Source organism: Carcharhinus amblyrhynchos, chromosome 18 (genome assembly GCF_965287045.1).
Source record: "Carcharhinus amblyrhynchos chromosome 18, sCarAmb.v2.hapA, whole genome shotgun sequence".
In the NCBI taxonomy this organism is placed as follows: domain Eukaryota; kingdom Metazoa; phylum Chordata; class Chondrichthyes; order Carcharhiniformes; family Carcharhinidae; genus Carcharhinus; species Carcharhinus amblyrhynchos.
The window spans coordinates 5005284-5020061 of NC_137341.1; the positions used below are offsets into that span (position 1 = coordinate 5005284).

At 43.6% G+C, this 14778-nt stretch overlaps 1 protein-coding gene across 8 annotated transcripts in view; it reads right to left on the reverse strand.

Annotated features, from left to right (window-relative positions):
* LOC145354800 (E3 ubiquitin-protein ligase MGRN1-like) overlaps positions 1-14778 on the reverse strand; it is a 160136-nt gene that overhangs the window by 29796 nt on the left and 115562 nt on the right. For all 8 annotated transcript variants that reach the window (XR_013888904.1, XR_013888905.1, XM_080206290.1 and 5 more), the window contains exons 9-12: positions 7302-7370; positions 3626-3785; positions 1531-1640; positions 57-280 (exon numbers count right to left, since the gene is read on the reverse strand). Coding sequence is in view for 6 of the 8 variants with exons in the window: in XM_080206290.1 (XP_080062416.1) it covers positions 57-280; positions 1531-1640; positions 3626-3785; positions 7302-7370 (563 nt within the window). In the remaining 2 variants the exon portion in view is untranslated. The remainder of the gene's footprint in view (positions 1-56; positions 281-1530; positions 1641-3625; positions 3786-7301; positions 7371-14778) is intronic.

The following is a 14778-nucleotide window of genomic DNA, read 5'->3' on the forward strand; positions in this document are numbered from 1 at the left end:
CAGAATTCTCTCACAATAAACAAGGTTGAACTGACGAGGGGTTGTTGTGCACTTACCTTTCCGAGGATTTGCTCAGTTTGGGTTTTTGGGGGCAATTATCTATCATCTTGTCTATTGCTGACAGCTGCCTGCCTGATGGGGACAAGCCATCTCCAATCCCAGAATAGTTGATTTCTTCATACAGGGGAGCAGAAGGGATGGATGGAGAAAGTGATCGAAGTCCATTTAAAGCTTCCAATAAGGAAACCGGCTCAAATCCAGGAGGAATGTGCTCTGATGCCTGAAGATTTAGAAGGATCATTTTAGCAAGGAATTGCTCCCAAACGTACTGCAAGCAAATAAGATAGGAAGAAGAGGCAACCAAAAACACCTGAAGCACAAAATGGTACAACCTAACTTAGAGGAAATAATTTGCCAAGTAACTGATCCAGAAGTTTCATTTCGCAAGCTGAGGGAAAAAAATGGTGTAAAAAGTACATTAAGTTTATTCCAACCTTTTATTTTCACTCGTTTGTTCCTATGATGGCAGATGGTAATGTCACTGAACTTGTAAAGCAGAGGACAAGGCGAACGCCCTGGGGACGTGGGTTCAAATCCCACGTTGGGAGTTGGTGGAATTTAAATCCAAGACATCAAAAAATCCAACGAATTAAAAAGTCCATCTGGTTCACGATTGTTTTCCTGGTCCAGACACACCACAATGTGGTTGATTCTTAACTGCTCTCTGAAATGGCCGAGCAAGCCACTCAGTTCAAAGACAGTTAGGGATGGACAACAAATGCTAGCTTTTCGAGTGATGCCCACATCCCATGAAGTAAATAACCTCAAGCAACAATGTAGACACCCAATTTAAATAAACTTCCACTTGATGAAGCGAAGTTGCTACACATTGATTAAATCAATAGAAGATTAACTGAAGTGCTTCACTTCACTTTATAAAGCACAAAGTCAAATCACAAAGCTTAATTCTGCTAAAGCGGGAAAACCCACAGCCGTGACAAGGTGGAGTTGTAGTAGATTGAGTACGATTGCGTAACCTAACACAGAAGCAGAGTTGGAGGTTCAGGGAGAGAATTCTGGAGAGCTGAGGTGGCTAAAGGCTCTTCCATTATGAAGGCAAATTGGATGCACAGAGTGGAGACACAGTGGGTCAAAAGCAAACAAGAATTTGAAAACTAGGAATTAATTTCGAAATAGAGGCATTAGCAGCAAGCAACATATCTTCCTTCGCAAAAACGCAAACAATAATTAACTGAATTGGTGGATGCAATTAAATCTGTGGCCCCTCAGAAGAACAAAAGGTTTGAGGGAACTCCTACAGCTTACCTGAACGCGTAACTCAGAGCACACCAAGATGGCGGTACTCAGATAAGAAATCAACAGGTATGTTCATGTACCCAGCTTTAACAATAATAAGCTATCAGATAAAACATGACCACAAAATGGGTATCAACTCCAGACATGCACTAATTTAAAACCTTGTTTCAAGCTTCAAGATGAATAAGCAAGTGAACAACTTGGCAGACTTACTGAATGGTCATCATGGTCCATAGTTTGTGCTAAGACGGGACTAAATGAAACCGGTGACAAGGCTCCGGGTTTTTTCCTCACAGCTCGGATCTGCAACAGTGCTCGGAATGCTAGGAAGAGGAAAGCTTTTTGTGAATCCAAGCAAAGAAACCTGGCTGACAACAATATTTACACATACAGAGATTGTGCCAAATTGCCTATCTGAGATTATTCTGCCAGATTTCCTCCACGTAAGGTTTACCTGAGGTGGGTTTCAAGGAATATCTTAAGGGAGGAAAGCTAGGTCGAGAGACGGAGGTGCGGGAATGGAATTCCAGTGCCTAGGTACGACCCTGAACGGTGGAGGAATTAAAACGGAGAATACTCAAGAGGCCGGAATTGGATTACACAGATATCTCAGGGGGTTGTGGGTACGGTGAAGATTGCAACGATAAGGAGCAGTGAGATCATGGAGAGATCTGAAAACAAAGATGACAATTTTAAAAATCGATCGCTCGACCAGGATTCAACGCAGGTCAGTGAGTCCAAGGGTGATGGGTGAACGGGACTTGGCACAAGTAAGAACATGGATAACAAAGTTTTGGATGACCAAGTTTATGGCAGGTACAATGGTCAGGAGTACATCAGAATATCTAAGTCCAGAGATAACAGACATGGAAAGGCTTTTCAGCACCACGTGACTTGAGGCAGGGGTACAGTCAAGCAATATAAGGGAGATTGGAAATAGGTGTCCAATGTGATGACACAGACAACATGGTCACAAGGTCAGTTGACTAGGTTGTGAATAGGCTGACTGCCTCAGGCAGACATCAAGGACAGGAGTGGAGTCTGCAGCGAAGAAACGGAGTGATCGAGGAGACAAAGGTTAATGGCTTTGCACTTCCCGATGGTTAATTACAGGAAATTTCTGCTCACGGAGGACTGGATGTTGGGTCAGCAAGGTGATGATGTACAACAGTGCAGGTGGTAAGGTAGAATGTAGTGCTGTCAGCATACATGTGAAAATCAAGGCTCTGTTATCAGACGATGGCGCCAAAGGGCTGTGCGCAGTTGAGAAATGCACTTGAATAACACTATGGGCCAAGGAGAGAGGGACATCAAACTTAACAGTGCATGGATGGGAAAAACACCGTTATAACATCATTTAGGATAAAAAAAACTTGTAAATTCTAGTTTTAGAAATGCAAGACAGTACTTCCATTCCGGATATCCAACAACTGGACTGTTTTTTTTAAAAAGTGGACCATGCTAGAATTTTAAGTCATACTAAATGAGTGAAAAAGTTTACGGACCCGTTCACGGAGTTGCTGCATTGGCGTCTTGGCGTGCTAGGTCATTGCCCGCCTCACCTGCCTGACATTTTCTGCGCTCTGAGTGGTCTCTTGGCCCCACCTAACCCAGTTTGACCCAAAACGTCCCACCCAACCCCAAACCCCGGCTCGCAAAGGAACGTCCAGCCCAATCCTAACAGCCGAGGAAATATCCAGACTCCTGCAGAATGCAATGAGCTGAGAGTATTTAGCCAGATAAAGAATGAAGAAAATTACAGTACAGGGACAAGCCCTTCGGTCCTCCGAGCCTGCACCGACCACGATGCCCGACTGAACTAAAAGCCCCTACCCTATTCTACTTGAGGGCATATCTTCATTCAGGATAAAAAGTAGCAGTGCCACTGAAAACTACAAAATGACAAGTGGAAGAGTGAGAATTTATTAGCCTGCACTAAAAGAAAAATCTATCTGAAAATAAAAGCAACGTGTCAGGTCCACCATCAATAGGAAAAAAAAGGAGAATGTTCTGGAAAGGCTAGAATCTCAAATGAATAGAAAACTTCAATATGTATTCCAGAAGAACTTATTCTCTTGATTTCATATGTCGCGTAGACATTGGATTAAGGTTTGGATTTCTTTTTTAAAAAGCACTAAGTTCTGAAATGCAGCAGCGACTCTGTTCTAAGGTTGCCTGTTTTGAGACACCACACCTGCGCTAGCTTTAAAAATGCATATACAAATGAATAGACTGAACGTTACTTGTAAATTCTTGTTTATTAACCTTCAACAGTCTTCTTGTTTGCTTGTCAGCATGCTATACTTACGCAATCTGCAGATAGGGCAGTTATTAGCCTGGTACCGTAGTGTATCTGCACAGGTACTGCATAAGCACAGATGTCTACAGGGAAGGATTAAAGTATCGCGGAGGTCAGACAAGCACACAACACATTCATTGCTGTTGTCACTGTTCTCATCATCTGAAGGCTGCAAAGAAAGATATTTTACAATTACAAAAACAAACGTTTGTTTACATACAGCTAAATACTTTTTCATTTCGCAAGCAGAATTTGCTCCCCGAGTTCCTCTCAATTACATGTTGCCACCAGAAGCACTCAGATGGATCGACTGCTCGTGGCTGTGGGCCCTCCACGAGCCAGACAGCCGGTGGCAACCCTACTGCAGCTATTCCTGGTGCCCACTGAGATCAAAAGCTAAGTGAGGTGCCAGGGCTCCCGGATCCCGCTGAGAACTGCTCGTCAGAGGCTGGTGACTCACTGCGACTCCAAATTCCACTGCTGGTACTGCAGGAGGCTCAGGTTCAGGATCAGTGGCACAGTGGTTAGCACTGCTGCCTCACAGCGCCAGGGATCCAGGTTCAATTCCGGCCTCGGAATACCGTCTGTGTGGAGTTTGCATGTTCTCCGTGTCTACGTGGGTTTCCTCTGGGTGCTCCGGTTCACTCCCACGGTCCAAAGATGTGTGGGTTAGGTGGGTTGGCCATGCTAGATTCTCCCTTAGTGTCAGGGAGACTGGCTAGGGTCAACGGGGTTATGGGGATAGGGCCTCGGTGGGATTATGGCCAGTGCAGACTATGACTGAACAGCTTCCTCTGCACTGTAGGATTCTATGATTGATGCTGGAGCCCCAGAGTGCGTGCGTGTGGCAGACTCGCTAGGGCCAGTCAGGCAGGTCCTGGCCTCGTTGGCGGGTGGTTAGTGTACAGGACAGATGCCTGACCGGGCTGCAAGCATGCTGGTCATGGTTCTCCCAAATGTTTGACCACACGGCATGACCCCTGCCCCAGAGTCCTTTAATAGCCAATTTTGGGTCTCAGCTAATTTTTGGGTCTGGCTGCGAAGTCTGTCCTCAATCATTGCTACCTACGACTTAAATTCGGGGAGGCAACATGGTCTCAATCCTGAGGCTTCCTGCCACATTATTCGATACAGAGGGAGGCAGGGCCATTAAATTCCACCCTGGGGAATTTTACAGTTACTATGACATACGCTGCAAGGACATGGGAGACAAATGTATAACTTCCCCAACAATATTTTACAAAATAGTCAATTAACAGGGCGGCACGGTGGCACAGTGGTTAGCACTGCTGCGCCACAGTGTCAGGGACCCGTGTTTGATTCCCAGCTTGGATTACTGTCTGTGTGGAGTTTGCACATTCTCTCCCTGTCTGTGTGGGTTTCCTCCAGTTTCCTCCCACAGTTCGAACGACGTGCTGGTTAGGTGCATCGGCCACGCTAAACTCTCCCTCAGTGTACCTCAGCAGGCGCCGGAGTGCGGCGACTAGGGGATTTCCACTGTGAAATCATTGCAGTATTAACGTAAGCCTACAAGATTTACGAACATTTGGAGAGGTTTGACATGATCAGGAATAGTCAGCATGGATTTGTCAAGGGCAGGTCGTGCCTTACGAGCCTAGTTGAGTTCTTCGATAATGTGACCGAACACATTGACGAAGGAAGTGCCGTGGACGTAGTGTACATGGACTTCAGCAAGGCGTTTGATAAGGTCCCCCATGCAAGACTTCTTGAGAAGGTGAGAGGGCATGGGATCCAAGGGGCTTTGGCCTTGTGGATTCAGAACTGGCTTGCCTGCAGAAAAAAGTCTGACAACACCAGGTTTTAGTCCAACCTATTTATTTGATAATATACTCACTAGCTTTCGGGGTTACCCCCTTCGTCAGGTGAATGGAGAGTTCGAGGCCAGAACTCTCCATTCACCTGACGAAGGGGGTAACCCCGAAAGCTAGTGAGTATATTGTCAAATAAATAGGTTGGACTAAAACCTGGTGTTGTCAGACTTTTTACTGTGTTTACGCCAGTCCAACGCCGGCATACCCACATCTTGCCTGCAGAAGGCAGAGAGTGGTTGTGGATGGGGCTTTTTCTGAATGGAGGTCAGTCACCAGCGGAGTGCCTCAAGGATCTGTTCTGGGACCCTTGTTGTTTGTCATTTTCATAAATGACCTGGATGAGGAAGTGGAGGGATGGGTAAGTAAGTTTGCTGATGACACGAAGGTCGGTGGTGTTGTGGATGGTCTGGAAGGATGGCAAAAGTTGCAGCAGGACATAGATAGGATGCAGGACTGGGCGGAGAAGTGGCAGATGGACTTCAACGCGGATAAATGTGTAGTCGTCCATTTTGGCAGAACCAACGGGATGAACGAGTACACTATCAAGGGCAGAAGTCTGAGTAGTGTTGAAGAGCAGAAGGATCTTGAGGTCCGGGTCCACAGGACTCTTAAATCGGCCTCGCAGGTGGAGGAGGTGGTCAAGAAGGCGTATGGTGTACTGGCCTTCATTAATCGAGGGATTGAGTTTAGGAGTCGGGAGGTAATGCTGCAACTTTATAAGACCCTTGTCAGGCCTCATTTAGAGTATTGTGCGCAGTTCTGGTCGCCTCACTATAGGAAAGATGTAGAAGCTATTGAGAGGGTACAGAGGAGATTTACAAGGATGTTGCCTGGACTGGGAGGCATGCCTTATGAAGTTAGGTTGAGGGAGCTGGGACTCTTTTCCCTGGAGAGACGAAGGTTGAGAGGCGACCTGATAGAAGTTTACAAAATGTTGAGAGGAATAGATAGGGTGGACTCTCAGAGGCTATTTCCCCGGGTTGAAATGGTTGCTACGAGAGGGCACAGATTTAAGGTGCAGGGAGGGAAGTTCAGAAGTGATGTTAGGGGTAAGTTTTTCACTCAGAGGGTGGTGAGTGAATGGAATCGGCTGCCGTCAGTGGTGGTGGAGGCGAACTCGCTGGGGTCTTTTAAAAGACTTCTGGATGAGTATATGGGGTTTAATGAGATTGAGGGTTATAGATAGGTCTGTAGGTTGGTAGGTGTTGATGTGATCGGCGCAACTCGTGGGCCGAAGGGCCTGTTTGTGCTGTAGTGTTCTATGTTCTATACTTGCGATGCTCATAAATAAACTCAAACTTGATTTGCTCTTAGATGCTACTTAATAACCAAAACTATTATGCTTTAAGCTTTTTATGGAATCATTGCACTGCTCTTACTGTGGAGAAAATGTAACGTTGGTTATTGCTTGCTTCACTTGGATTTTTGTAAATACTAAGAAGAGAGGTTTTAAGTAAAATACCACTGAAACTAGAAGACAAATTTACAGATTTTCTAACATTAAAAATCTAACACTGAACTTCCCGGTTGGGTCACTGTCTGTGTGGAGTTTGCACATTCTCCTCATGTCTGTGTGGGTTTCCTCTGTGTGCTCCGGTTTCCTCTCAGTCCAAAGACGTGCGGGCTCGGTGGATCGGCCGTGCTAAAAATTGCCCTTTGTGTTCTGAGATGCGTAGGTTAGAGAGATTAGTGGTTAAATGTGTCAGGATATGGGGGTAGGGCTTGGGTGGGATTGTGGTCTGTGCAACTCAACTGGCTGGCCTCTTTCTATACTGTAGGGATTCTATTTCTATGATTCATCCAGTGCAGTTACAAAAACCGAAGTCAAATTGAAGACATCAGGAAATAGGTACCTTTGTTTCTTGGTTATTCTTGTTTTCAATGCCATATATTTCTTGTAATAAATAGCTGACTCGGTCGACCTAGAGGAGAAACCAACAGAAAGCAAACCGATGGAACGAAATCAGAGACACGCTCACTTGCTGAGGTGGACTATCCTGTGACTCTTCAATTTTAATTCTGGCAGGGTCCTCATAGTTACACAAAAATGCATATGTTATAGAGCAATAGATTCATTATGATATTTGAGGAGGTTATTTGAGCTATGGAATTGGTGTCAGTTTGCTGCAGAGTAACTGAGTCAATTCCCCAGGCTATCCCCACATCCTGCAAGTTTAATCAAACGCCTACCCAATTTCAATTTTAAATCGTTGACGGCCACCAGTTCCACCGCCCGTGCTGGCAGCAAGGCTGCATGAAAAACTTCTTCCCCGTATTCTCCCCACATCGCATGCCCAAAACTGTAAATCTGAGACTTAAATTTCACACCAAAAGATTAATACCCCACTTGGCTAAGATTGGTCAACTTCCATTGATGTGTGTTATAACAGGGGCCAAGATAATATTAGCATGAGAAATGGTAAACAGAACCTCGAGAAAATCACATTTATCACAAGATCATGGATCAAGCTTTCAACCTCACTTCTGGTAAGGGGTGATCCCTTTCCTCAAGTTCCATCAACTGATGACGGACTTCCAGTCAGAAGTCTCACAACACCAGGTTCAAGTCCAACCAATTTATTTGAATCGAATCAAATAAATTTATTGAATTTATAAATTTATTCTATTTATTGAATTGAATCAAATAAATTCATTGGACTTTAACCTGGTGTTGTGAGACCTCTTACCGTGCTTACCCCAGTCCAATGCCGGCGTCTCCACATCACGATGTACTTCCAGGCCAGACTTCCAAAATGCCAACTATTCCCTTCACAAAGGACTTCCTACGACCGTGGTAAGGGGTGCGACCGATCTGTATCAGACCTTTGCTCTTACTCCTTTTACACCCCCGCCTCAACGGTGATTGGACCACCCTTGTCTTCATTTTCATCCCACTGACCTTTGTCAATTTTAACATTTGTCAATCTTCTATTGCTTACAACATCGTGCCTTCACAAAACTTCCCTTGCTTCCTTCTCTCCATTTTCCAAGTGACTGTTCAATCAGAAGCTTGTTAAAAATTCTCTGATGTGATTTTTTTAAAAATTCATTCAAGGGATTTGAGTTTCTGGCCAGAATTTATTGCCCATCCTTAATTGCCCTCGAGAAGGTGGTGGTGAGCTGCCTTCTTGAACTGCTGCAGTCCACGTGTTCTAAGTTACACTCCCACAGTGTCGTTACAGGGGATTTGACCCAATGACAATGAAGGAACAGCAATATATTCCCAAGTAAGGATGGAGCTTGGCTTGGAGGGTAACTTCCACATTGTAGTGCTCCCGTGTATCTGCTGCCCTTGTCCTTCTAGGTAGTAGCGGTCATGGATTTGAAAGGTGCTGTCCTAAGAACCTTGATGAGTTGCCACAACGCATCGTGCAGACAGTACACATTGCTGCTACTGTGTATCAGTAGCGCACGGAGTGTATAATAGTGGATGGGGTATCAATCAAGCAGGCTGCTTTGCTTGGATGGTGTCAAGTTTCTTGAGTGTTGCTGGAGCTGCATTTATCCAGGTGAATGGGGAGTATCCCATCACAGTCCTGACTTGTACCTTGTGGAAGGTGGACAGGCTTTGGGGAGTCAGAGGAGAGGAGTTACTCATTGCAGGACTTTTAGCCAATGACCTGCTCTGTTAGCCATTGTGTTTATCTGGCTAGTCCAGTTCAGTTTCTGGTCCATGGTCACCCCCACCCAAGATGTTGATAATGGTTTCTCTTCCTCAATCCCAGTACTTCCTCATGCAAAATTTAAATGCATCACCATTCCTTCACTGTTGCTGGGTCAAGATCCTGGAACTCCCTCTCTGACAGGTACCACCCCTTTCTCAAGGACAATTAGGAATGGGCAATAAATGCTGGCTTAGCATGAACGAGCACAAGACGACAGAGAATGCAACTCCTGTCCGTTCATCCCTCTTCATAACCTTGTCCAGGACCCTATAACAAAAACATGTACTTACATTCAGGTTTAATGGAATAAAATGTTCCAAGATGCTTCGTACGAACCATTATCAAATAAAATTTGACACCGAGCCACAGAAGGTGACATTCGTAAAGAACGGTTGTCTGTATAAACGTAACCCAGGGTGGGCTGAAACTCACTATTATTATTCACTGCTCCATTCCCCCTCCAACTTCTTGCCTTCAGCACTGTCCCAAGGTCAAGAACAGGCATCTTCCTACCAGACATTTTGAAATCTTACCACGGACTTTAATAACCAGACTTGAACTTCAGCCACTTTGTAAACTTCTCCTGTTCCCATTTCAGATCTACTTCACCCTTCTATCAGCGAAGCACATTTTCTGTCGCTTCAATGTCAACGATGCTTCTTCCTGTTGCCTGATGTCGATCGTTTCCGCTAACAAACTTACGCTCAGCCTTCAACTAATTTAGTGTGTGTGTTAGCAACTGTGTTTCTCATCCCTTTCCTTTTATTGTCTTACTGTATGAACAGAGTCCTAGAGGTTTACAGCACAGAAACAGGCCCTTCGGCCCGACTTGTACACGCCATCTTTTTTTTAAAACCCCAAAGCTCGTCCCAATTGCCCGCATTTGGCCCATATCCTTCTATATCCATTCTATATCCCTTTGGTATTAACTCTGGCAGCTTGTTCCAGATACTCACCAACCTCTGTGTGAAAAGATCGCCCCTCTGGACACTTTTGTACCTCTCTCCTCTCATCTTAAACCTACGCCCTCTAGTTTTAGACTTCTCTACTTTTGGCAAAACATATTGACCATCCAGCTGATCTATGCCCCTCATTATTTTATGGACCTCTCTAAGGTCACCTCTCAGCCTTCCACACTTAAGCAAAAAAAAGTCCCAGTCTATCCAATTTCTCCTTAGAGCTCAAACCACCAAATCCCAGCAGCATCCTAGTAAATCTTTTCTGCACTCTTCCTAGTCCTATAATTGGGTGACTAGAACTCTACACAGTATTCCAAGTGTGGTTTTACCAATGTCTCGTGCAACTTCAACAAGATGCTGCAACTCCTGTATTCAATGCTCTGACCAATGAAACCAAGCATGCTGAACGCTTTCTTAACCACTCTGTCCATCTGTGACTCCACTTTCAAGGAGCTATGAACATGTACCCCGAGATCTCTTTGTTCTGTAATTCTCCCCAGTGCCCGACACCATTAACTGAATAAGTCCTGCCGTGATTCAATTTACCAAAATGCATCACCTTGCATTTATCCAAATTAAAATCCATCTGCCGTTTGTCAGCCCACAGGCCCAACTGATCAAGATTACGTTGCAATCCGAGATAATCTTCTTCACTGTCCACTCTGCCACCAATCTTGATGTCGTCTGTAAATTTACTAACTATGCATCCTACACTTTCATGCAAATCATTAATATAAATGACAAATAACAGTGGGCCCAGCACTGATCCCTGAGGCACACTGCTGGTCACAGGCCTCCAGTTTGAAAAACAACTCTTTACAACCACCCTCTGGTTTCTGTCATCAAGCCAATTTTGTATCCATTTACCTCCTTCACCCTGGATCCCATGAGATTTAACCTTAAGCAATAATCTATCATGCGGTACCTTATCAAAGGCCTTGCTAAAGTCCATGTAGACAACATCAACTGCACTGCCCTCATCTACCTTCTTGGTTACCCCTTCAAAAAACTCAATCAAATTTGTGTGACATGATTTTCCACTCACAAAGCCATGCTGTCTGTCCCTGATCAGTCCTTGCATCTCGAAATGCCTGCAGATCCTGTCTCTCAAAATACCTTCCAACAATTTCCCCAACACAGACGTGAGGCTCACTGACTTACTGTTCCCAAGCTTTTCCCTGCAGCCTTTTCTAAACAAAGGCACAACATTTGCCACTGTCCAATCTCAGGCACCTCACTTGTGACGATCGATGATTCAAATATCTCTGCTATTTCCTCCCCAGCCTCGCACAATATCCTAGGACACACTTCACTCGGTCCTGGATGTCAGTCTGTAATTATTACTCATCCAAATAAAACAAAATCTAAAATTTAACTTGTTTGTTCTATGCACAGATGCAACCTGAACTGCTGAGTGTTACCTGCATTTTTTGATTTTGCGGAAAATTACTACAAAAAAAGCACAACTACCAAAGTTGGATTATTTTCCAACGAGACAAAAGCTTAGATGCTCTGGTCAGACATTGATTGCAAGCAATTAAAGCATGTTAAAATCATATGAAGAGGGGATTCCATTCATGATAAATAGCAAACCATGCTTAATAATGGCACAAACAGCATTCTTAGAAATGAGCAGGCGCAGTTATGTGTTTTGGCAGCAGATGGCAGAATCACACCAGAATTCATCCTTTACATTACAAAAAACAGGGGAATCTCAATCTACACAAACTAAACATTTCTGCCCTGGTGCTGGGACAATTGAAATTTTCAAGAATGGGGATGGATAGATTTTTGTTAGGTAATGGTGTTCAAGGAAATGGAGTAAAGGTAAGAAAATGGAGTTGAGGTGCAGATCAGTCATGAGCGAGGTGAGGTGACGTGCAAGGCTAAAGAAAAAATCAGTGTCCCATTCAAGTCCTGGTATTCATTGTCAGATCTCTTACCAAATCCTATTTGTAAAACACTGCTCTGCAAATACTTGAGGTATTTCCAGCTGACGTCTTTCTGCAACAACCTATTTAACTGTTTTATCTACAACCTGACTACCTGCATTTTTAAAGTCATTAAAAGATGACGGGTTTAGGATGGGTTAACAATCTTCCATTGTTTTGGCAACAATTATAACGACTCAGGCTCGAGTCTGATTGATCTGATACAATCTAACTTGGTACAAGTGCAAACCTGTCTCGAAAGAGGGGAGTAGCCTGAAACACTAACTTACTCCAGTCATGTTTTAAATTGGCTTCTTTATAATTAAAAGAAATTCATATCTGTACACTTAGACACCAAAATGCAGCAGATGACAAATAGCTAAACTATCAGCGGTTACCAGAAATGCAGTAAAATCGGGCATAATCAAGGTACGACGTAAAGGTCAGAATTAATGGTTTCATTTTTATTTTACATTTTAGGCACTAATTTTGTAGCCGGCTTTGGATATCACTGTAACGCTATTACTCCTAGCTGACTGTAGCTTTATCACAGTATCAGTGATGTCTGTTTCAGAATTACAGCTTGTTTATTTAGGAGTCAATGTGTAAGTTGGGAAGGTAGTCCAAGCATGCCTAAGGGAACTGCTGCTTCCCTGGGCATTCAACAGGCTGAGAGATGGAACAAATTCAATTTGGAGTTTCTTTCCATCATTTATGTCCTTAAGTTGCAGGCTGATCATCCACACTGCTCTCTTCACATCCAGTGACAGTAATGAGTGGAGCATGAGCTGAGGTCATTAGTAGAAGGCCACGCAATCAGAGCTCTTTAGCACAATGACAGATTTGATATTGCATATTAACTTGGCTCTTTTGTTAGTCAAAATAATCGAAAGCCCGGTTTTATGGATAAATGCCATTGTTTATAGGCAGTTTAGTCAAAGAGGAATATTCTGAATGGGTTAAATTGCATGTCTCATTTGGTGTATTCTGAACACTAAAAACATTCTTCAAATTCATGCACAGTGGTGAGAAAGACCATGGGGAGAATTAGTTAGAATTATAAAGCACTAAAAGGAAAATAGAGGTTTTGGATCCAAGTCTCCATTGTACTGTTAGCAAGTTCAGCATCCTGTACCACCCAAGGTGAACCTCTGACCCCATAGCCCTTCCGTGAAAGAAGTGCCTAAAATAAAAACAGAAAATGATGCATAAACTCATCAGGTCTGGCAGCATCTACGGAGCGAGAAACAGAGTTATCACCTAAGAGTCCAAACATTAATTCTCTCTGCAAAAAGCTGCCAGACCTGTTCAGGTTCTCCAGCACAATTTTTATTATGAAACCACACTCTAGTTTCATTTTATTTCTCTTTAACTTCCACCAAGTCCTGTGATGCTTTTCCTCTTTATTCAATGTGGATTAATTCATGCATCACCTGAAGTCAGTTCATTTCTTTTTTACGTACAAATGCAATTAAATGTGCAGTTTTACAGCACAGTTCACCAGTAAAGAGCAAACTTCCTCAAGTCTACTGCCTTTCCAATTTTTTTAGCATTAAACAATCTTACAAACACACTTCCCAAAACATCACAAAGAACACTTTGATCTTTGCTGCTGCCGCCAATATCCCTAAATTTTGTCAACCGCAAGCTGAAGTTTCCTGTATCGCCGTACATTTTTATTAGTACTCAGTGCAGCATTGTGAATTCCAACTGCACGGTATGGTCCAAGTGTGATGGAGATAATTTCTCATGAAAGCACTTCTTAAAGAAAAAGACGTGGGACCCAAGGCGTGGTAGACCAATAACACAAGCACCATTATTGACATACAACTCTCTACCACGGGGAAGTCTGTTGAAGTGAGCCAACAAAAATTTAAGACAACAGAAGCTTAGAAATTTAAGTCTCAAATGACTATTTTGTTCCCTATTACAGATCTCCCACTGGTGGCAGAGACCAGTAATAATATTACCCAACTGTTCCTGGAAATAATATTCCCAACTGTTATTGGAAATAATATTCCCAACTGTGATGATGGATTTTCTGTCATCAGCCCCACAGCCAGAGACAGATATTTTTAAAAAGAGTGCTGTCCGAGCAACTGAATTAAAAAAACGACATCGCCACTGTTTGTTAAATTTTGATCTCCATATAATTGCTTCACCCAATAACACATGATGCATCTACCACAGCGCTTCATACAGGAGCTTTTTCAATGTCTTTCCAAATCATACTGATTCGAAACTGGCTTATGGTGGAAACAGAGTGAAAATGCTACATTTTCAATTTGGCGTCAGGAACCCGCCACCTGGATCACTTTCCACGTACAGACCCCGCATTGCTTCTGTTTCACTGGCGCAATTCATTAACCGAATGAAAAGTCGCTAATTGGGCCAGAGAGGAGCTGTCCGAGGGCACTGCATGCAGGCAGGAACCGGTTCGAGACTGCAGCAGCCATGACAGGGCTTGCCACTGTCCTGCAGAACACAGCAATCAACAGAACACAGCAGACAGCCAGCGGCTTCACAGTGCAAGCGAGTGATGAAATGGTTAATCAGAGGATGCACAATCTGTTCTGTCTGAATCACCCGATATTTTCATTACTTTTATTAACAGTGGCTTAGTAATAGAGAACTTGAATAAAGTTAAAAAGAGAGGCATGCTGCCAAAGTTTTTCATCTTTAAATCATCAAGACAAATGCAAAAATGCCAATGTCAAACAATCACGATTTATACTACAGGAGAGAAAAGGTGCCGACTGGCTGGCAAGTCAACTA